Source organism: Nicotiana sylvestris, chromosome 9 (genome assembly GCF_000393655.2).
Source record: "Nicotiana sylvestris chromosome 9, ASM39365v2, whole genome shotgun sequence".
In the NCBI taxonomy this organism is placed as follows: domain Eukaryota; kingdom Viridiplantae; phylum Streptophyta; class Magnoliopsida; order Solanales; family Solanaceae; genus Nicotiana; species Nicotiana sylvestris.
In genome coordinates this window covers 1345406-1366463 of record NC_091065.1, presented here as the reverse complement: position 1 = coordinate 1366463, position 21058 = coordinate 1345406, and the positions used below count along the sequence as shown (strand labels likewise).

At 38.9% G+C, this 21058-nt stretch overlaps 2 protein-coding genes across 2 annotated transcripts in view; both read left to right on the top strand.

Moving 5' to 3' along the window:
- LOC138876943 (uncharacterized) overlaps positions 1-17873 on the top strand; it is a 61236-nt gene extending 43363 nt beyond the window's left edge. The window contains exon 8 of the mRNA XM_070156209.1: positions 17631-17873. Within this exon, the coding sequence (XP_070012310.1) occupies positions 17631-17873 (243 nt within the window). The remainder of the gene's footprint in view (positions 1-17630) is intronic.
- A 1427-nt stretch (positions 17874-19300) lies between these two features.
- Positions 19301-20256, top strand: LOC138876942 (uncharacterized). Its single transcript, XM_070156208.1, has 2 exons — positions 19301-19811; positions 19868-20256. The coding sequence occupies exons 1-2, from the start codon at positions 19301-19303 to the stop codon at positions 20254-20256; spliced, it is 900 nt and encodes a 299-aa protein (XP_070012309.1).
- Positions 20257-21058: the final 802 nt, after the last annotated feature.

Below are 21058 nucleotides of genomic sequence, written 5' to 3'. Positions count from 1 at the left end.
GCTCCAACAGTCATCCAAAATTGGATTTTTCTTTTCATTCTATAATTGTCGAAATCAGCGTATTTCGCCACTAATAATCTTACTTTCTCCAAGCTTTGAGATAAGTTTTATTCCAAACAAAATAAGAAGGACTGTCAATATATGCTACCAAGATTCAAGGTTGCAAGATACAACCACGAAAGGTGGGAGATAAAATATGGGTGTAAGAAAGGTGAAATCAAAAATGGATCAGCAAAGTCAGAAGGGGCATATGACTACAGTTAAAAGGTTTTGAAGGAAAACATACAAAAGGGAATCCTATAGTCAAGGATCAATTACAAAGACAAAATAGTCTTTTCAACCATTCCGAGGCAATAAAGAGAGATAAAGAGAAGCATCACCATCTGCAAGAATACCACAGCAAACCAACCTGCTTTAAACTAACGAAGTTTTCTTTGATTTAAAACAGGGGCAAATACAATATTTGTGTCAGGAAATACCTGATGAAGAAATTAAAGAAGTCAGGCGTCCACCTGGAGAATGAGGATGAGAAAAGGAGAAGTCAGGCGTCCACCTGGAGAATGAGGATAAAGAAAGAAGAAGTCAGGCGTCCACCTGGAGAATGAGGACAGAGAATTAAAGAAGTCAGGCGTCCACCTGGAGAATGAGGATGAGAATTAAAGAAGTCAGGCGTCCACCTGGAGAACGAGGATAAGAAATTAGAGAAGTCAGGCGTCCACCTGTAGAATGAGGACAAAGAATTAAAGAAGTCAGGCGTCCACCTGGAGAATGAGGACAGAGAATTAAAGAAGTCAGGCGTCCACCTGGAGAATGAGGACAAAGAATTAAAGAAGTCAGGCGCCCACCTGGAGAATGAGGATGAGAAAAGGAGAAGTCAGGCATCCACCTGGAGAATGAGGACAAAGAATTAAAGAGGTCAGGCGTCCACCTGGAGAATGAGGATAAAGAAATTGAAGAAATCAGGCGTCCACCTGGAGAATGAGGATGAAGAATTAAAAAAGTCAGGCGTCCACCTGGAGAATGAGGATGAAGAATTGAAGAAGTCAGGCGTCCACCTGGAGAATGAGGATGAAGAAAGAAAAGAAACAGTCAAGGCACCCACCTGAAGAACGAGGGAATGAAATTGAAATGTTGAAATCAAAAGTCCGCTTATATGGAAAAGGAGCACACATAGAATCAATAAAGCAGAGAAGTCCAACAGAATCCCCAGCAAGAAACAACAAGAGTTCCAAAAGGAATACGGAATAAGCCAAATGCCCAAGATTCACCAAGATATCAAGACAACAAGAAACGCAAGGGCATGATCTAGATAAGATTTTTATAATTCCTGTACCATAATCTAGTTTAATTTTTGTATTACCTTGGAAGTAAGGTGTAATAAGGAGGTCAGCAAGCAGTAAAAAACAGCACGAAGCAGCAGTAACATCACAGTCCCACGGTAGTCCCAGCTACCCAAAAATTCCCGAACTACACTGACCTGATTCCTTTATAGCCAAGGATATGTAGGAAACCTTTGAAGCAGAGGTTCGGTCAAATCTTTCAAAAATGCTTCCCACGGAGTATTCGAACGGGCAAAAATCGCTCGTATCCGCTCACTTTATCTTTGCACGAAAACTCTTCGAGTTTCCGCACAAAGAGGGGCAGCTGTGAGCACGTGATTTTTGCCTTAACGAAAACTACTCCAAAATAAATCAAAAATAAAATAAATTTCTTTTACTGTGTAATCTTTGAATTTTGCGTGATGTTAAATATTTGTGTTATGTCCGTAAATGTTTATTTTTGTCATAATAAAATGAAAAATAAAATAAAATACATATTGTATGCATATAGGATTTAATTATGCATTTAAGAGATAATTTAAATAACATCACAAAAAATATGCATTCGTTCTATTTTTAAATGTGTTACTGTGTGATTAATGTTTTGACTATGTGTTAAATAGTTGTTATAGAGTAACTAATATATTGTGAAGTTAAAATTGTTTAAATTGAAAATTTAAATTAGAAAATGAATTAGTTGAAAAAGGAATAAAAAAAAAAATCGGACCTGGATTTAAATCCAGGCCCAATTACCCCAACATCCCAACATCCCCTGTCCGGTCCAATTCAGACCAGACCAAACGACGTCGCTTCTGGATTTTTAATCTGGGCCGTTGATTCATGTCAATCAAACGGTCCAGTTCAGCCCCTGCACAAAAGAAACGACGACGTTTAGGGCAATCAAATCTGAACCGTTCATCCATCCTGATCCTACGGCCTCAAAAACTCACCCAGACCCGATCCATTTCACCCCCGGGTTGACCCCTTTCCCCAACTTAAACCAAACGATGTCGTTTGGTTAAGTGGATTGATCCTAGCCATCCATTCTACTTGATCCAACGGACGATACCAATCCACCCCACCCCTATATAAATCCCAAGCCTTACCCCGGCCCCTAACTGAACACCCCCTCCTACATTGTTCATCATCGTCCCCCAAACCCCCACTCCTAACCCTAGCCGCCCTAGGATTCCACCGCCTGAAACCCGGCGGCATCACCGCCGCCGGTCACCATCTTGACACCCCAGAACCCTCTGAACGTCCCCTACACGAATATGACCTTAGATTCCTTCGAATCAGGCCCCAACCCTTCGAATCTTAAATCGAAGGTTGGCCTGAAAACCTGATCTAAACCAATCAGCACCTAGTTAACACCATAGCTTCCCCTAGTCATCCTGAGTATGGATCTGTTGTTTGTTTGGCTCGAATCAGTTCCGAGCTTCTCGAATCTTCTTTTGAAGATTCGGACCAAACAAGAACAAGCTCAGATTTGTTTTAAGCTGACACCAAATGACCCCTAGGTTACCCCCACCCTTGTGTCATGTTTGGTTCTTCTCGAATCTGACCAGAAATGGTTAAATCCCAAATCAAATTTTTAAGAACCCTAAAAATACCAAACTTTCGGATTCTGTTCAGATTAAGTAAAGATTGAGGTTCAATCGACCTTAGTCGAAGTATTTTCAGTGGAAAATACTTCGACTAAGGTCTGTTTGATTTCAAACAAAAATCCAAATCCAAGCTGAGTTCGAGTCGGATTAAAATTGAAGATTCAAAGGTATTTTTTCTATTATTTTGTGTATTCTACGTGTGTTGTTGTTTGTCTTAATAGCTTGTTAATTTTTCATGATTTTATTTGATTAATTCTGTCACCTTTGTCTCATGCCCGTCTATATGGTCAAATATGAAACTGTTTCAGTTGGTTGTGATTGTTCATAATGTAAGTAATCGACTCGATTAAGTTCGTCGATTAGTTATATTATGAATTCTCACTTATGATAATGCTAATAAAAAAAAGTCTGCTTCTATTGTTTTAGACCAATTATGGACAATTGTTGTAGATAATCAGTTTAAATTAATACTCGTCAGTTAAATCACCCTTGTTTACATTTCAATGAGTCTGTCAAAATGAATGCTGTGTATATGTTGATTTCTGAACTAGTAAGTTTCAGGGCATTGTCAGTATACTGACAATGCCCCTGCATTTATGTTGATCTGAATTTCAATTCAATTTTTTTGGTTCTGTTAAGCTCTGCGTAGTGTTAATGTGTTTGTATGCAAGTTCAGCTGCTCAATTTGAATCTAGCTTGTCCATTAGTTATTAGACATTGAGTTTGTTGGGTCAATTAACTAACAATGAAAGGACAGAATGTTATTTGATTTAGGAATTGGTTGTTAGCTGCTAAACAAGTTTAATTCAGATAACTTGGACAGTAATTACAGTAGGATTTTAGGGACATTTCTGGGAATGAAACAGATAAAACAGTAAGAGTAATATGATATAATAGTGGGCTGATAATGGAGTGTTAATGGCTATATTTAAGTAATAAAGGGGGAACAAGGGATAATGGGGCTGCTGAAAATCATGTTAGGATCACATAAAGTATTAAAAAGTAGTTTTTAATGGAAACTTTCTAATTTTTAAAGGGATAAAGGGTCCAGCCACCATGACAAAGGTGCAACCAGCCCTGTATAAATACAGGAGCTGGACAGCTTAAAAGGGGGGACTTTAAGAGATTGAAAAAGGAGAAAAAAATCAGTTTCCAGAGAGAGGGAAATCAGCTTTTCATAATAAGAGGGCAGTCAGTTTTTTTAGACTTGGAGAAGAGTTTTAAGAGGGAAAAGAGAGAGTTTTTCAAAGAATAGGGGCAGTTTTCAGAAGAAGAGAGTTTGAGAGATAGAGCTTAAGGCAGATTTTAGGAGATTGAAAGAGGAAAATCAAGCAAAAACAGAAATTTGAAAAGGAAGATAGAAAGAAAGGAAAACAGAGACACTAAAAGAGAATTCTACATCGGAAATTAGTATTAAAGCTGATTCTGTGTTCTTGAAATTGAAAGTTTTCAGTCTGTTTTGTTCTAAACATCAAAAATCAGAAATATTACTCTTGGTATTGAATCTGTCCGGATTTGTTCGATCTCATTCTTCAGTTAAAAATCTGAAGTTTCTTAAAAGTACTTTTACTGTGCATCTGGGCTCTTCGAATCCTATTCTTGTTCAGACTTGCTGTGTTATCAGTATATTCTACTGATTTTGTTACTGCTGCAATTGCTGAAACTTACTTCTTCTACCTCCATTTTCAGGTACATGTCTTTTAAATTTTATGTCAAAAAGAGATTCAACATGACAAATCCATGAAGCTTGAAATGCTATTTTCCAATTGTCCAAGTTCATTAGTTTTAATTTCATTTTTATGTTAGTTAACTAGTAGTGAATTCAATTTGATAGCTATGAGTTAAATTGTCTTATTTTGAAATTCATATAAAGTTTTTGTAATAATGTTAGCCATTCCGAAATCTCATTGGTATAGGTATATGTGAATTGTCAAAACAGGGAATAAGGCATAAAAATGGGCCATTGATTACATCCCATAATACCATTAGCTAAATGTAAAGATTAAGAAGTTACATTAGTAGAATATCTTGTAACAAATATGATTCTGTTTAGATTGGTATAAGTTATTATATGGTATGATGACAGGTATAATCATATGAGTAAAGTAAGTTGGTATAGCTCGTCATGATGTTAAAACGTTATGAATGTTTACGCCAAACAGTTAGGTTGCATGTAAGGTAACTTTGTTGAATTAACTTGTATAATAATTCCCTTTCTATAAATTCGATGCTTATCTACCTTCATAAAACAAAGTGACCAAATAATTAGGCCCATTAGATTAAAAGCGAGTATATGAGAATGAAAAGAGATGTACAAACATAAATTGCCACACTTTACATCAATGATAATTAGAAATAGAATTTGCATTAAGTAAATAATGAAAAATTCTCGGAAAATATTTCCTTCCTTTATGAATCATTTATTTTCAGTTTCATATGCAATTTATTCTTTGGCATATATATATATATATATATATATATATATATATATATATATATATATATATGTCATATTTGTTTAAAAATAGTATTAATCATATTTTTATTCTGTTCTTTGAATTTGAATAGTTGGAATGAATATAACTTATATTCGGAAATCATAATCGACGAACAACCTTTAATAGATTGCGAATTCTTTTCAAAGAATTTATAGGCCTCTAAATAGGAGTTTCTCATGATTTTCACATAAAAGAAATACATGAATATAATAAACAATTTGTGGAAAATTCCTAAACCATTACAAATATTTTGCGCAATTAGGGATACGTTCGCGTGCCCTGATTATATTTTTAAAAGTAAAAATTCGGATTATGCGTACGCGCAATTTCGAGCGAATATTTAATAAAAGGATTTTTCCAAAGGCGTTAAATCAATTTCATAAAAATCCGAGATGTACGGTTCACTATTCAAGAAAAACAAATATTCTTGATTCGACGTAATTCCGAAAAAATGATTGTTTAATAAATATATTACCAAAGGTTATTGTGTACACGTACGCGTGACACAATTCAGTATTTTTAAAATTTATAACACGAATATACGTACGCGTAATTCGATTCAAAGAAGGGTTATCAATCACAATAAGTATAAGCGGTAGTAAAAACAGATAACATCTAGTATTTAATAAAAATCAAGATAATTAAGCCAATAATAAAAACAGTTAAGCGACCGTGCTAGAACCACGGAATTCGGAAATGCCTAACACCTTCTTCCGGATTAACAGAATTCCTTACTCAGGATTTCTGGTTCGCAGAATAATAAACAGAGTCATATTCTCCTCGATTCAGGGATTAAAATTGGTGACTTGGGACGCCTTAAAATTCCCAGGTGGCGACTCTTAAATGATTAAATAAATCCCGTTTCGACTGTTCTTCCATCCAAACACTTCAACCTTTGCTTCCCCTTTTGAGCCTTATTTATTCTTTCATACCCCTCTTTTGGAATCAGTAATGAAAATGAAAGAAAAAGAGAAGAGAAAAATAATGATAATAAAGACAAAAGAAAAGTCACAAGAAAAACAAAGGAATTGGGAACTACGTTTGACCTGATTCCTCAAAGAAGGATACGTAGGTGCCTCACGGCTCGGTCATAGTGTAACAAAAATAAAAATCCCCAAGCAAGAAAACTGGGGCAGAAGTTTGTGTTTGTAATTTTGGAAAGGAAGTTTGATTCCAAGAGTTGTACTGTTTTACCCGTCAAAATTGTTTTGAACTCTTGATACCCCTTTTCTTTAGCCATACACAAAAATCCATATTGATGTCCAAAAAGACCTCCCGATCAGTATCCAAGAAGTGCCAAATCATGCAAACGGAAGTCGGGGATAACACCCCGATCCTCAGCAGAGAAGAGGATCATGAACTGGAAATGAATTGATAGTCGAAAAGAATCCCCAGCAGAGAGACTCATATCGGCAGCACTCCAATCGCCAGCTAAAAAATAAAATAAAATGAGAGAGTCTTATCGGTGAAAACCTTCACAGGCACCATAAGGCGACGGAAGATGAGAGAAATAAAACGAGAGAGTCTTATCGGTGAAAACCTTCATAGGTACCATAAGACGACGGGAGTTGAGAGAAACGAGAGAGTCTTATTAGTGAAAACCCCTCGAAGGGCACTATGAGGTGACAAGACAAGATTGGCGGAAAGGATCCGCATTTGGCAAAGAGTTGAGTACCTGTTTATACCCAGCAAGATGAGGTCGTCCGAAAGATTGATTGATACAAATAGATAGGGATAATTAATCTGGAATGCATGACATGATCATTGGGATCGGTTATTTAGATAAGTTTTTCCTTCTTTTCTTTTCCCCAGCATTTGTTCAGAAAGATTTCTTCTTCTTTTTTCTACCTTTTGAAATCATCACTTTTTTTGGTCTAAAGACTTTACCTCCCCAGCAGTTCGTTTTTGAAAAGAATTTTCAGAGCTTACTACCAGTTGCCAAAATGGTGCAAAACAAAATGCGAACAGGACAGGCCAAAGTTAAGGCGACAAAGCGAAAAGGAGTTGGTCGCAAGACCAAATGATGAATGGGTCGAGATCCCAAGAGGACCAAATTTCCAGGGGAAGTTGGAGAAAAACGAAAAAGCAACAGTTAAAAGGTTATGACGATCCCCAACAGATTTGCGAGATACAGGAACAACTCCGACAGATTCTCGACCAAGTTCCGCAATGGTCGGACAACATAGAGCGGGGAAGGAAGAGAAAAGAAAAACTATCCCCAGCAGGAATATCATCCCCAGCAAGTTTTGTGATAAAGCGCAAAGCAGGGGAAGGAAGAAGGGAAAAACCATCCCCAGCAAGAGTGGCACGACCACTCACCACGTTTTGAACTAACAAATTTTTCTTCGATTTGAAGCAGGAAAAGGAAATGCTATTGACAGCAGGAAGACATGGCCACAAAGAAGACTATCGAACTGGGGCAAAAAAATTTCGCTCATTGCAAAAAAATTCTTGAGATTAGATAGCCGCTTGGGAAAGAGGGAAGATAACACAAGTTTTGAAAGAAATAAAATCCCCAGCAGTATGCGAGAAAGGGCGATACAAGTTTTAAAGAAAGCAATCTTGGAAGAAGCAAGATAACCCGAGTTTTAAGGGAGGTAGTCTTTGAAGGAAGAAGAAAAAAAAAGAAAAAGAAAAAAGAGGAAGACCAGTTTCGCAAAAGGAAACAGTTTGAAGAGGAATAAAACATCAGTCTCAAAGGAAGTAGCCTTTGAAGGAGTAAGATAACATATTTTTTAAAAAGTGTTATCCCCAGCAGTTCGCAGAGAAATGAGACACCGGTTTTGAGGGAAGTAGTTTTGAAGAAGGAAGACAATACAAGTTTCGAGGGAAGCAGTTTTGAAGAAAGATAATTCAAGGAAAATGGTTCAGGAGGTAAGGGGAAACAATGGCGATTTATTTTTCGAAGTTGTTGTTGAAGTCAGGAGCCCGCCTGATGCGATTTATTTTTCGAAGTTGTTGTTGAAGTCAGGAGCCCGCCTGAAGAACGAAATGGCGATTTATTTTAAGATGTTGTTGAAGTCAGGAGACCGCCTGAAGAACGGAATGACGATTTATTTTTCGAAGTTTTTGTTGAAGGCAGGAGCCCGCCTGAAGAACGGAATGTCGAGTTATTTTAAGTCGTTGTTGAAGTCAGGAGCCCGCCTGAAGAACGGAATGGCGATTTATTTTAAGTTGTTGATGAAGTCAGGAGCCCGCTAGAAGAACGGAATGGCGATTTTATTTTCGAAGTTGTTGTTGAAGTCAGGAGCCAGCCTGAAGAACGGAATGACGATCTATTTTTCGAAGTTGTTGTTAAAGTCAGAAGCCCGCCTGAAGAACAGAATGACGATTTATTTTTCGAAGTTGTTGTTGAAGTCAGGAGTCCGCCTGAAGAACAGAATGGCGATTTATTTTAAGTTGTTGTTGAAGTCAGGAGCCTGTCGGAAGAATGAAATGGCGATTTATTTTTCGAAGTTGTTGTTGAGGTCAGGAGCACGCCTGAAGAAAGGAATGGCATTTTTATTTTCAAAGTTGTGTTGAAATCAGGAGCCCACCTGAAGAAAGGAATGGCATTTTATTTTCAAGTTTTGAGGCTGGGAGCCCGTCCATATAACAGAGGAATACATTGAAGTTTGAAGTCAGTAAAGAAGAAGGTTACAACAAAAATCCCCAGCATAAGTTGAAATTCAGAAGTCGGAAGGAAGGCAACACTAGTCAGTAGAAGGCAGTTCAAACTTCGAAGAAACGAAGCTCACAAGAAGGAAATAAGCAGTTCAAGTTCGGCAATCAAGAAGGAATACGAGTCAAGTCAGAAGCAAAGAAACATTAGAGGAAACGCAAGACAGCAAAGCAACAAGGCAACAACAGTCACATGACCGAGTTTGAGAATAAATCTTTGTAATTCATAGGCCATAGCTTAGTATAACTTCTTTATTTTTATCAAGGTGTAACAAGGAGGTCAGTAAGTAGCAGCAGCAACAACAACAACAGTAACAACAAAATCCCAGTCTCATGGTAGTCCCAGCTACCAAAACTTCCCGAACTACATTGACCTGATTCCCTTTTAGCCAGGGATATGTAGGAAACCTTTGAAGCAGAGGTTCGGTTAAATCTTTTCAAAAATGCTTCGCACGGAGTATTCCAACGGGCAAAAATCGCTCATATCCGCTCACTTTATCTTTGCACGAAAACTCTTTGTATTTCCGGACAAAGAGGGGCAGCTGTGAGCACGTGATTTTTGCCCTACAAGAACTACTCCCACAAAAATTCAATAAAATAGTTGTGTGTTGTTTGTAATTTATTTTGTATTTGTTTGTCTACGTTTTATTCTATTTTTACTACTGAAAAATACAAAAAATATATGTGTGTGTTGCATGTGCATTTAGGATTTGATTTTGCAAATTAGGATTTAATTTTACAATTTAGGATTTAAGTAAGCAAGGTTTGTTTTACAAAAGTAGAAAATCACAAAAATATATGCTTTGCATTTTTAGCACTTAATGTCCGAATGGTGTAATTTTATCTTTATTTGATGTTTAATTCAATATGGTAGCTAGTGTTAGGAGTTAATGTTTTAGTTAATTGTCAATAATTTAATTAGGATTTTTATTTGAAAAGGAATTAAAAGAAAAATAAAAGAAAAGAAGAAAAGAGTGAAATTTGGGTCGGTTTCATGTGCAAGAAATCAGGCCCAAATCACCCGTGCACCAGGTCCAGTCTGGCCTGGCCAGAGGCGTCTTAAAAACGACATCGTTTGGTCACTTTTAATCAAGGCCGTTGGATTAAATCGATACAATGGTCGAGATTCAATCTCCTTACCCATCCCTTGGCCCGACCCATTACCCGGTTCAGATCGATCCCCTACTTAAACCAAACGACGTCGTATGGTTTAACCTCATTGATCCTGGCCGTTGATCTTAATTAATCTAACGGCCGAGATTAAAACCCCCCCCCCCCGTATATATAGCCTTAATTCCTTACCCCGCCCCTTCAAACGAACCCCCCCTTTTTCTCTGTATCGTCTCCAAGCTCAAAGACGATCCCTCCCCAAACCCTAGCAGCCTTCACCCCTCCCCTTCGCCGTAAACCCGGCGGCAACGATGCCGGTGACCACCAAAAACACACCCCTGAACCCCCAGACCCTCCCCTCTATGAATCCACAACCCTTTCTCCGCGAATCATTACCAAACATCTCGAATATTCATCTGAAGAATCGGACCAAAACCTTAGTTCACCCAATCGCCCCCAAATCAACACCCAACGTCCACCTGACTTCCCTCGTCCCTAAACCATTAACAGATTCCCTCAAATCTCATTGGATTTTCTTGAATCTTAGATCGAAGTTTGACCCCAAACCCTAGTTCTTTCAAGCTCGAGGTTCAGTGGACAGTCGAAGATCTGTAGGCCAAATTGGACTTTAATCATGTGTTTTCACATTGAAAACACATGATTAAAGTCTGCTTTGGTCCAAATCAAATGATCCAAGGATGAGTTCACTATGGGGTCCATTTTGGCCCCAAATCCAAAGGTCGGAGGTTCGAACTCGGTCCTCGTTTAAACTGGTAGGTTTTTGCTTATTTCTCTTCTCTGTTAGTATCGTTCAGTAAGTTCATTTTCTACCCCTTTCTTTAGGATCGAATGCTTTGTGTTTGTTCTGTATTTTGTCTCTTTTTTGTATTGTTGTTTACATCGAATTATTCAGTATCCATAATGCTTTGTATAAAACCACGGCTACTCTTGTAATTGTTTGATGGTTACTACTTGTTCAAATTGGCCAAGTTTGCTCTTTGTTGTTCATCATTTGTTTGGTTCCTTGCTCATTTCTGTTTGTCTAAGCTAATTAGGATTGGTTCCCAATATGGTTAGCTTATTCCCTGTGTATGTGTGAATCAGTTTGACTTTAGTAGTTCAATACAGGTTGCCTTGAATTAGTAGCTTTATTTGGATACTATTTGGAACTAATCTGAGCGCAAGTTCTAGCTGATTTTTCTGAATTGAATCTCAATGATTGTCCTGTATTGGATTCGGTTTTGATGCGCTTGTTAGGTATCGGTTCATGTGGCTAGGTAGTTAATTGATTAGCTGAATTGGTTATAGCTATTTGGGGTTGTTGCCAGTTAAAGGGATTGGGTAGGACAGTAATTTCAGAGGCTTTAGGAGGGTATTTTGGGGATTGAAAAGTTCAGAAATTGGTTAGTTTAAGTGGGATGGCAGTAGGGTACTAAAATGACATTAAACTAATATAATTGTTTAGTATTAGTGGGTAACAAAACTTGATAGCATGTGGGGTAATTGAATATTATAAGTTGCTCATACCTTTTGGGCACAAGACACATGATAATGGGCTGTAAGAGAATATCATGGGCAAAAGATGGTGGTGGTATTAGTTTAAGTGCTCTTGAGAAGGGGAGGGGTCTATTTTGGGGGGCAGATAAATAGAGGAAGGTTTGGACATAATAGGGGGCTGGATTTTAGAGAGAGGAGAGGGACCTGAAGAGAGGAAAAGTGAATCAAATAGGAATAAATTTTGAGTCTTGAATCAATTCTAAGAGAGAGTTTAAAAGAAAAGATGTTGTTACATTGAGTGCTAGGCAGAACTTAGATTCCAAGCATTAGTTCCTGCCCCTTTGATTGTTGAATTCATTTGGCAGTCTATTGATTCTGCTTCTGAACTTATCCGAGCTCAGTTTGTTCTATTTTGGGTGTTTGTATTGTTGTTGGTTGACAAACTCATACTTGGCTGGGGTTGAGTGTTATTCTGTTTTTTTAAAAATTGGTTTTGGAGCTGTTATGAATCCTATTGTTGCTGCATTGACTACTGCTTACCTGCTGCTGACTTCTCCTTCTTCTTGTCCTGTTTCCCAATCCAGGTACACATTTGAATCCACCATGATGTAGCTTTGAAATGGAGTTGATGATATAAAAGTGTTCATCAGATCCCTGTTTATTTGGATTTCAGTTGTATTTATGGTTAACATAGACAATAACTGTTATGGGTTGCCTAGCGTAGTCTAGGTTTGTATTTTACTGTTAAAACTTGGGCTGTATAATTAGAACTGTAGTGGACTTTTGGACTATTATTTGGAATGGTATTAGCTGTAGCATAATTTAGCTTGATTCTGTTTAGTTTAAACTTTTAGAACTAAAAACAGTTTGAGCTGGAAGTCAATATGGCTATCCGTTGTTTAACATATACATGAGAATAAGTGTCCTGGACTTAGCTAATGTGCGCATCTGAATTATTATCGTTGAATTAACGTTGGGACTCGTGAGTACTCAGATTCATGGAATTGGTTCGTTGAGTCTAGTAGTTGGCTTTAGTTAATAACCTCCCTTAGTTTGATCCACACCTTCAAATAAATACCTTCAGTTACTTGCATGCCTGAGTATGAAGCTACAATCAAAACAATCCATACTAACTTGCATCAAGTAAATGAAATTGAGACAACTCAGGAATAATTGCTCAATTCGAATTGTTGCGTTAGGTTTTTTTTTTGACTCAATATAGTTTTCAGTTTTTTAATAAGCAGCCTAGGTCTATCTCTGATGGCCGTGTATAGTTGGGTCTAGGCTGAAATCAGCGCATAACCTGTCAGGGGCGTGGGCCTGAGCGTAACACTCTCTTCGTCGGGTTTATCTTAGAGCCCGATGGCTTTGGCGTAGATTTATTATGTGGTTTGCCTCAGTCCAACAACAAATAAATTAGGACCTCTCTTTTATCGGTAGAGACAATAAAGGTAGAAAATCATAGTCACTTTAGGATCGGTCTTAAAATAAAAAGATGAGCCTCGTCGAATAAAAATGCAAAATTGCGGGGCCCTCATCAAATGTATATGTTAAAACACTTAGATTTCGGGACGGGCTGTTTAGCGAATTTCACGGCCTTCTCTAAAATAATAACGCGTTAGTCTATCTAGGTGCGTATTTAATAACGTTACCTCCCTAAACTCGGGTGCACATTTATGTGACCCAAATCTAGATCTCAACGAAGTCGAAATGTGTCGCTAATCATGGGTACATTGATTGTGACGTGGTTCGAGATGCATTTCCACAACGTTGCAAATTCCTTTTAAAAATAATGAATGATACGAGCCTCGACAAACAAAAATACACAAGCTGCGGGGCCCTCTATACGTGTTGGTAAAATTACTTAGACTTCGGGATGGGCCGTTTAGCAAAATTTCACAGCCCTACCCAAAATAATGACACGCTAATCGCTTTAGGCGTGTATTTAATAATGTTATCTTCTTAAACTCGGGTGCACATTTATGTGACCCAAATCCAAATCTCAATAGAGTTTAAATGTGTCAATAACCACGGGTGCATTGATGTGACGTGGTTCGAGATGTATTTTCACGATGTTGCAATTCTCTGTTAAAATAATAATAATGATAAAATCGGTTCAAGGTTAAAATTGGCACATAGGTTCAAAATGTATTAAAATCAGATAAACAAGCCAAATATGACAGTTGAGCGACCGTGCTAGAACCACGGAACTCGGGAATGCCTAACACCTTCTCACAGGTTAACAGAATTCCTTACTTAGATTTCTGGTTCGCGGACTGTAATACAGAGTCAATCTTTTCCTCGATTCGGGATTCAACTGGTGACTTGGGACACCATAAATCTCTTAAGTGGTGACTCTGAAAGAAATAAATAAATCTTGTTTCGATTGTCCTTTAATTGGAAAAACTCCCTTCTGCGCCCCCTTGGCGGTGGCGCGGGTGAAAAAGGAGGTGTGACACAGGTGATACAAGATAGTGTTATCATAGTCCTTCAGCAGCTCTAACCACCTCCTCTGGCGCAAATTAAGGACCTTCTGCCTGAACAGATGCTGCAAACTCTGGTGATTAGTATAGATCTCACAAGGAACACCGTACAAATAATGATGTCATATCTTCAAGGTGTGAACAATATCAGCTAACTCGAGATCATGGACGGGATAATTCTTCTCATGTACCTTCAACTGTCTTGGCGTGTAGGCAATCACCCTACCATCCTGCATCAATACTGCTCCGAGGACAATCCTCGAGGCATTACAATAGATAGTATAAGACCCCGAACATGTAGGCAATATCAAAACTAGGGTTGTAGTCAAAGCTATCTTGAGCTTCCGGAAGCTCTCCTCACACTCTTTCATCCACTGGAACAGAGCACCTTTCTAGGACAGTCTAGTCATAGGTACTGCAATAGATGAAAATCCCTCAACAAATTGATGGTAATAACCCTCCAAGACAAGAAAGCTACAGATCTCTGTAGCTGAGGATGGTCTGGCCCAACCCTGCACTGCTTCCACTTTCTTCGGATCCACCTTGATCCATTCACTCGATACCACGTGACCCAAGAATGCCACAGAATCCAACCAAAACTCACATTTTGAGAACTTTGCATATAATTTCTTTTCTCTCAAGGTTTGATGCACTGTCCTCAAGTGCTGCTCATGACTTTCCCTACTCTGGGAGTATACTAGAATATCATCAATAAAGACAATGACGAACGAGTCAAGATATGGCCATAACATGATGTGCATCAAATGCATAAATGTTGTTGGGGCATTGGTCAACCCAAATGACATAACAAGGAACTCGTAATGACCATACCGAGTCCTGAAAGTAGTCTTCGGGATATCTGGCTCTCGAATCTTCAACTGATGATAACCTGAACGCAAGTCAATCTTAGAAAACACTCGTGCACCTTGTAACTGGTCAAACAGATCATCAATACAAGGCAAAGGATATCGGTTCTTCACTATAACTTTGTTCAACTAGCATAATCAATGCACATACGCATAGAACCATCCTTTTTCTTCACAAACAAGATAGGAGCACCCCAAGGCGATACACTGGGCTAAATAAAACCCTTATCAAGAAACTCCTGTAACTGATCCTTCAACTCCTTCAACTCATGAGGAGACATACGATAAGGAGGAATAGATATGGGTTAAGTGCCTGGCAACAAATCAATGCCGAAATCAATATCTCTGTTGGGTGGCATACCCAGAAAATCCAAAAAAGTCATAGTACCCTGGCGCAAATGCTTAAACTCTGCGCGCCATGCATCCTTGAAGCTCTGAGGAACATACTTCCTCAAAAACATATCTGAAAACTTGGTCCATGTAAGGGATGCTGCCTCAGCTGGGTTGTTCCATCTCATAAGTATGCCACCACTGATAGACTGCTCCTCGAAGTTGGAAGGCAGTGAAAAAAACCTCACTCGATCCTGATATACCCATAGTGCGGAGGATACGGTAGCACTCCTCCAAAAATCCTAGAGCATTATCTGATGCTAGATAACTAAATATAGGAGGCTTGTACTTCTTGAACCTCTCAAGCCTCCGTTGCTCATCCTCTGAAGTTGCTACCCTATCCTCAGGCTAAACTGGGGCTACAGGTGGTACCGGTATAACCTTTGGGATCTGATCAACCTAGACCCACTGCTTAGGAGTGCGGGTGGTGGGAATCTATGCTCCTTCCCCAGCCTGAGATGTGGCTGCATCAAGAGGAATCATCCCTGCCTGAGCTAGAGCGGTGTACATGCTCACGAACTGTGCAAGGATCTCTTGAAGAGCTGGAATAGTAGTAGCAGTAGGCGTATCAGGTGCCTGAGCTCCAACTGGAGCTACTGGTGGCTCCTAAGTGGCAGCTCGCGCGGGTGCTCTAGCAGCACCAGGTGAGCGTCCTCGGCCTTGATGTGCCGGAGAATTTCGGCACATTTAATACAAATTGCTTATATTTTAGCTTGTTTTAAATGCAATTATCTTTTATACTTATGTAACTTTAGTGTTTTTGCAGTGTATGAGGTTTAAAGACTTAAAAGCATGGAAATGAAATCAAAAAGCCACAAAAAGACAAGAAAAGAGCAAAATGCATCGCAAATGTAGAAATGCAGACCGCAAATCTAACATGCAGGCCGCATAATGCTCAAGGGAATCGCAAACCACAACAGTTTGTTAGCTAAAGTCCAGTGTAAGAAATGCGGCCCAGTTTGCGATTGCATAACAAGTTTACGAGCCGTATAATGGACCGCAAACTCGTCATGAAGGTTGCTGAAGGTGGAAAATGTGAAGCGAAATACGATCGTATATCTGCAATGCGGACCGTCGAACGTGAATGCGATGAAGGCCTGGAAACTAGGGTTTAAAGATGTGATGGTCATGGTGAGAATATCGACCGCATGTCTATTATGCGATAGAAAGGCGGTCGCATAATTGACCGGAAAGGGTATTTTTGTCCCGAGTTTTGACCCACTATAAATAGATTTACTAGGGTTTTGTGGGGGCATCTTGTCTTGTTTTTGAGATACATTCCAAGTCTTTAATATTCCTCTCTTTTGGAAGCTTTTGAAGGAAGAATCTTGCACTTTGTAAGCTTTATGTCATTAAATATTCCTATCCTTTTGTATTTTAGTATGTGTAGCTAACTTTAAATACTAAGGTTGTGGACCCTAAATGGGTGTTATGTTAATGGGTGTAACATTGAATATATGTATAATGGTTGGTTGATATATATTTATTTCACATTCTTCATTTATTGTTGGTGGTTGCAAACATTAACAAGTTCCATTAAATTCTTTCTTTACTTGGAAAAGTGAGTTAGGATTTAGTAGAAGTAAATATCAAAGACTCAAGGCTTTAAACCTTGTTTAATAGAATCGCTTAGGAATAAGTGGGTTTTATTTGGCATATATTGATTGTTCTTAATTGCAACTCTTTTATATTTGGAAAAATCACAAAGAGGAAATACTACCCAACTATTGAAAAATATTGGGTAGTCATTTAAAAATCATTTGAATATCTAAAGAACCTTCCATTAGAAATATATCATATTAACACTGATAGCATTACACTTCATTGAAGGGGACACAACCTTGGTTTTCTTAATCAAATTATTTACATTCTCAACATTACAATTAGTTATTTCTTCAAACCAAAATCATTTCATACTCTTGTTACAATTAATCGAATAGAATTACGACTTTAGTCAAGTAACACACTACTCGAGTAACCTTTTCACGCCTATTTCCTGTGGGATTCGACCCCAACCTTATTGGGTTATTATATGTGACACCGACCACCTTACACTATTTAATTAAAGTGTAATTTGAGCGTATCAAATTTTGGCGCCGTTTCCAGGGAATACGGTTTTGAAATTACTAATTAGTGTGTGCTTTACTTTACGTATTATTATATTCCATCATACTTTGCTTGTTTTGTTTGGTGTTGATAGGAAAACATGGCTGAATATGAAGAAAAAGAAATGGAGGAAGAAATGGAAGAAAATCCTTTTGTGGACATAGATGAGTACATCAAGGATACAAATGTTATTGTACCTCCGGTTGTTGGTGTTACAACTTCCAAGGTGGAACATTGTTTAATCCTTATGCTCAAAGCGGAGGGGGTTTTCAGGAATTCCACTAATGATGATCCAACACAACATCTTAGAAACTTCTTGTGTGTGTGTGATGCATAAGCATAACAATGTATCTGATGATGCCCTAAGGTTGAGGGTGTTCAAGTACTCACTAGCTGGGGACGCAAGGAAGTGGCTTTAAAATGTGCCACCAAACTCCATTCATTCTTGTCCCGAACTTGTCCGGGCATTCTTAGCTAAATGGTTCCCGCAAAGTAAGAAGTTTGAGCTCCGGGATAAAATCTTCTTTTTCAAGCAAGTACCGGGAGAGCATCTACATGAGGCATATGATCGATTCAAGTTATATTTGGTAAGGTCTCCCAACCATGGTTTTCCGGATTCTATCTTGTTGGAAAAATTCTACATGGGCTTGGATCCTATGAACCAATCTATAGCCAAGAATGCAGCTGATAGATCTTTCATGGACAAATCATTCGCAAGGGTCACACAAATACTTGACAAAATGGCAAAGCATAATCAAGCATGGCACTCAGAGGACATCATAGGTGGCATTGCATATGGATCTCCTTCCTTGACCACCATGATCAAGGAAAACCAAGATAGAGATCAAGTGATTGCAGGGCTTGCCACAAATGTCAATGTGTTGACAAATATGTTCACAGAAAACCAAACGAAGAAAGTAAATGTGGTGGAGGATGTGCAACCCTTATCGAATGAAGACTTTGAGGAGGCAAAATATGTCAACAACTCTCAAGGAGGTTATCAAAGGCAACAATACCAAGGTCAAGGATAACAAAATCAATGGAGGCCTCACCCGCAAGGGCAAGGCAACCAATAGTGGTGAAATGACCAAGGCGGTTCAAATCAAGGAAATTGGAACAACAACAACAACTTCTCAAATCAGAGTTCAAACCATTATGTTCCTCCAAAGGGTCAATATTCAAATCAAGGTTCCTCAAGTGAATCTAAGTTGGAAGGCATGCTTGAACGGGTACTGCAAAATCAAGAGAAGTCTGACACTTCTATGAGGAATATGACCAAGCTTGTTGGCTCTCATACCGCATCCATTCAAAAATTGGAGATGCAAATGAGAGACCTCCGTAGGGAACAAAATTCGTAAAAAGGGACACTTCCAAATGACACAATTGTGAACCCCAAGGGTAGTGGGGGTGGTCTAACTTCTCATATCATGGCAATTACTACTCGGAGTGGGAAGGTACTATAAGGAGGGAGTGAACAAGTGGTTGAAGTTGAAGAGTCCGAACATGAAGTTAAGGTTGAAGAGCCAAGTATTGTTGAAGTTGAAAAGGTTCCAGAAGAGTTGAAAGTGCAAGAATAAAACGAGGAAGAGGTAAAGGAAAAGGTAAAAGAGGCACCAAAAACTCTACCACTTATTTCTAGACCCCCTCCTCCATTCCCTCAAAGACTTGCTTAGGAAGGTTGATGATAGCAAACTCGAAAAATTTTGTGACATTCTCAAGAAATTATCGGTGAATATTTCATTTGTGGAAGCATTTCAAGAGATGATGGGTTTTGCTAAATATTTGAAAGACTTGATTACCAAGAAGAGAACTACCAAAAATGAAGTGGTGAATGTGACTCACTGGGTTAGTTCCATCATTGCAACATCCACCGTTCAAAAGAAAGAAGACTCGGGGGCTTTCACCATTCCTTGTACTATTGGGGCACATGATTTTGCAAGAGCCCTTTGTGATAATGGGGCTAGAATCAACTTGATGCCTCTTGCCATTTACAAGAAAGCAGGGTTAGGTATGCCAAGGCCCACAAGTATGAGATTGAAAATGGCCGATCGTTCCATAAAGAGGCCAGTGGGAATTGTTGATGATGTGCTTGTTAAAGTGGAAAAGTTTCATTTACCCACCGATTTCATAATCCTTGATTGTGTAGTTGACAAAGAGATCCCTATCATTTTGGAGAGACCATTCCTAGCCACAGGAAGAGCACTAATGGATTCGGAATGGAATGAGATCAAATTCCGTGTGAATGATGAAGAGGTCATATTCCAAGCAAGCAAGGGTATGAAACTACCCATGAATATGAGAGCATCTCGGTGATTTATATTTTTGATGAAGTGGAAGATGCGGTTGAAATAAAGAAGGAAGAACAATACCTCGGTGAGGCGTTGGTGGCTATTTTTGTGAACTTTGATGGTGAAGATATGGAAGGATATATGGAATCGGTAAATGCATTAGAGGGGCTTGGGTCCTACACTTATGCTCCGGCAAAGCTCTATCTCGACTTGGAGAATAGAGACACTCCTCCCGCAAAGCCTTCTATTATTGATCCACCGCAACTAGAGCTCAAACCACTTCTACCACACTTGAGGTATAAATTTCTTGGCTCAAATGATACTTTACCGGTAATCGTTTCTTCTTTGTTGAATGATGTGCAGGTAGAACAATTGTTGGAAGTCTTGAAGGAGCATAGGCAAGCTATTGGATGGACAATTGCGGACATCTAGGGGATTCCCGCCGAAATTTGCGAACACAAGATCCAATTGGAGAGTGAGATGAAACCAAGTGTGAAACATCAACGACGGTTGAACCCATCCATGCAATAGGTGGTAAAGAAAGAAATCATCAAGTGGTTGGATGTCGGGGTAGTCTACCCTATTGCCGATAGTTCTTGGGTGAGCCCGGTGCAATGTGTGCCAAAAAGGGGAGTCATGACCGTGATTGAAAATGATAAAAATGAGCTCATCCCAACAAGAACGGTGACCGGATGGAGGGCATGTATGGATAATTGGAAGCTCAACAGTGCCACATGCAAAGACCATCTCCCTATGCCTTTTATTGATCAAATTCTTGATCGGCTAACGGGAAGGTCATTGTATTGCTTTCTTGATGGATATTCCGGCTACAACCAAATCAACATAGCATTGGAGGATCAAGAGAAGACGACATTCACTTGCCCTTATGGAACTTTTGCCATTAGCCGGATGCCATTTGATTTGTGCAATGATCCGACTACTTTTCAAAGATGCATGTTGTCCATTTTTCCCGACATGGTGGAGGATTTTCTAGAGGTTTTCATGGATGACTTTTCGGTGGTAGGTAACTCTTTTGAGCATTGTCTCAACAATCTTAGACAAGTGCTTAAGATATGTAAGGAGACCAACCTTGTGCTCAATTGGGAGAAATTCCATTTCATGGTGGATGAAGGCATCGTATTGGGGCATAAAACTTCAAAATATGGCATAGAGGTTGACCGGGCAAAGATCGAGATTATTTCCAAGCTTCCACCTACTTCCGTTAAAGGTGTTC

Excerpts from the sequence above, each read along its gene's own strand:
- LOC138876942 (XM_070156208.1), top strand. The coding sequence starts at position 19,301 with ATGGGTTTTGCTAAATATTTGAAAGACTTGATTACCAAGAAGAGAACT. Across the intron at positions 19,812-19,867 it reads CATATTCCAAGCAAGCAAGG|TGGAAGATGCGGTTGAAATA; the intron begins GTATGAAACTAC and ends TTTTTGATGAAG.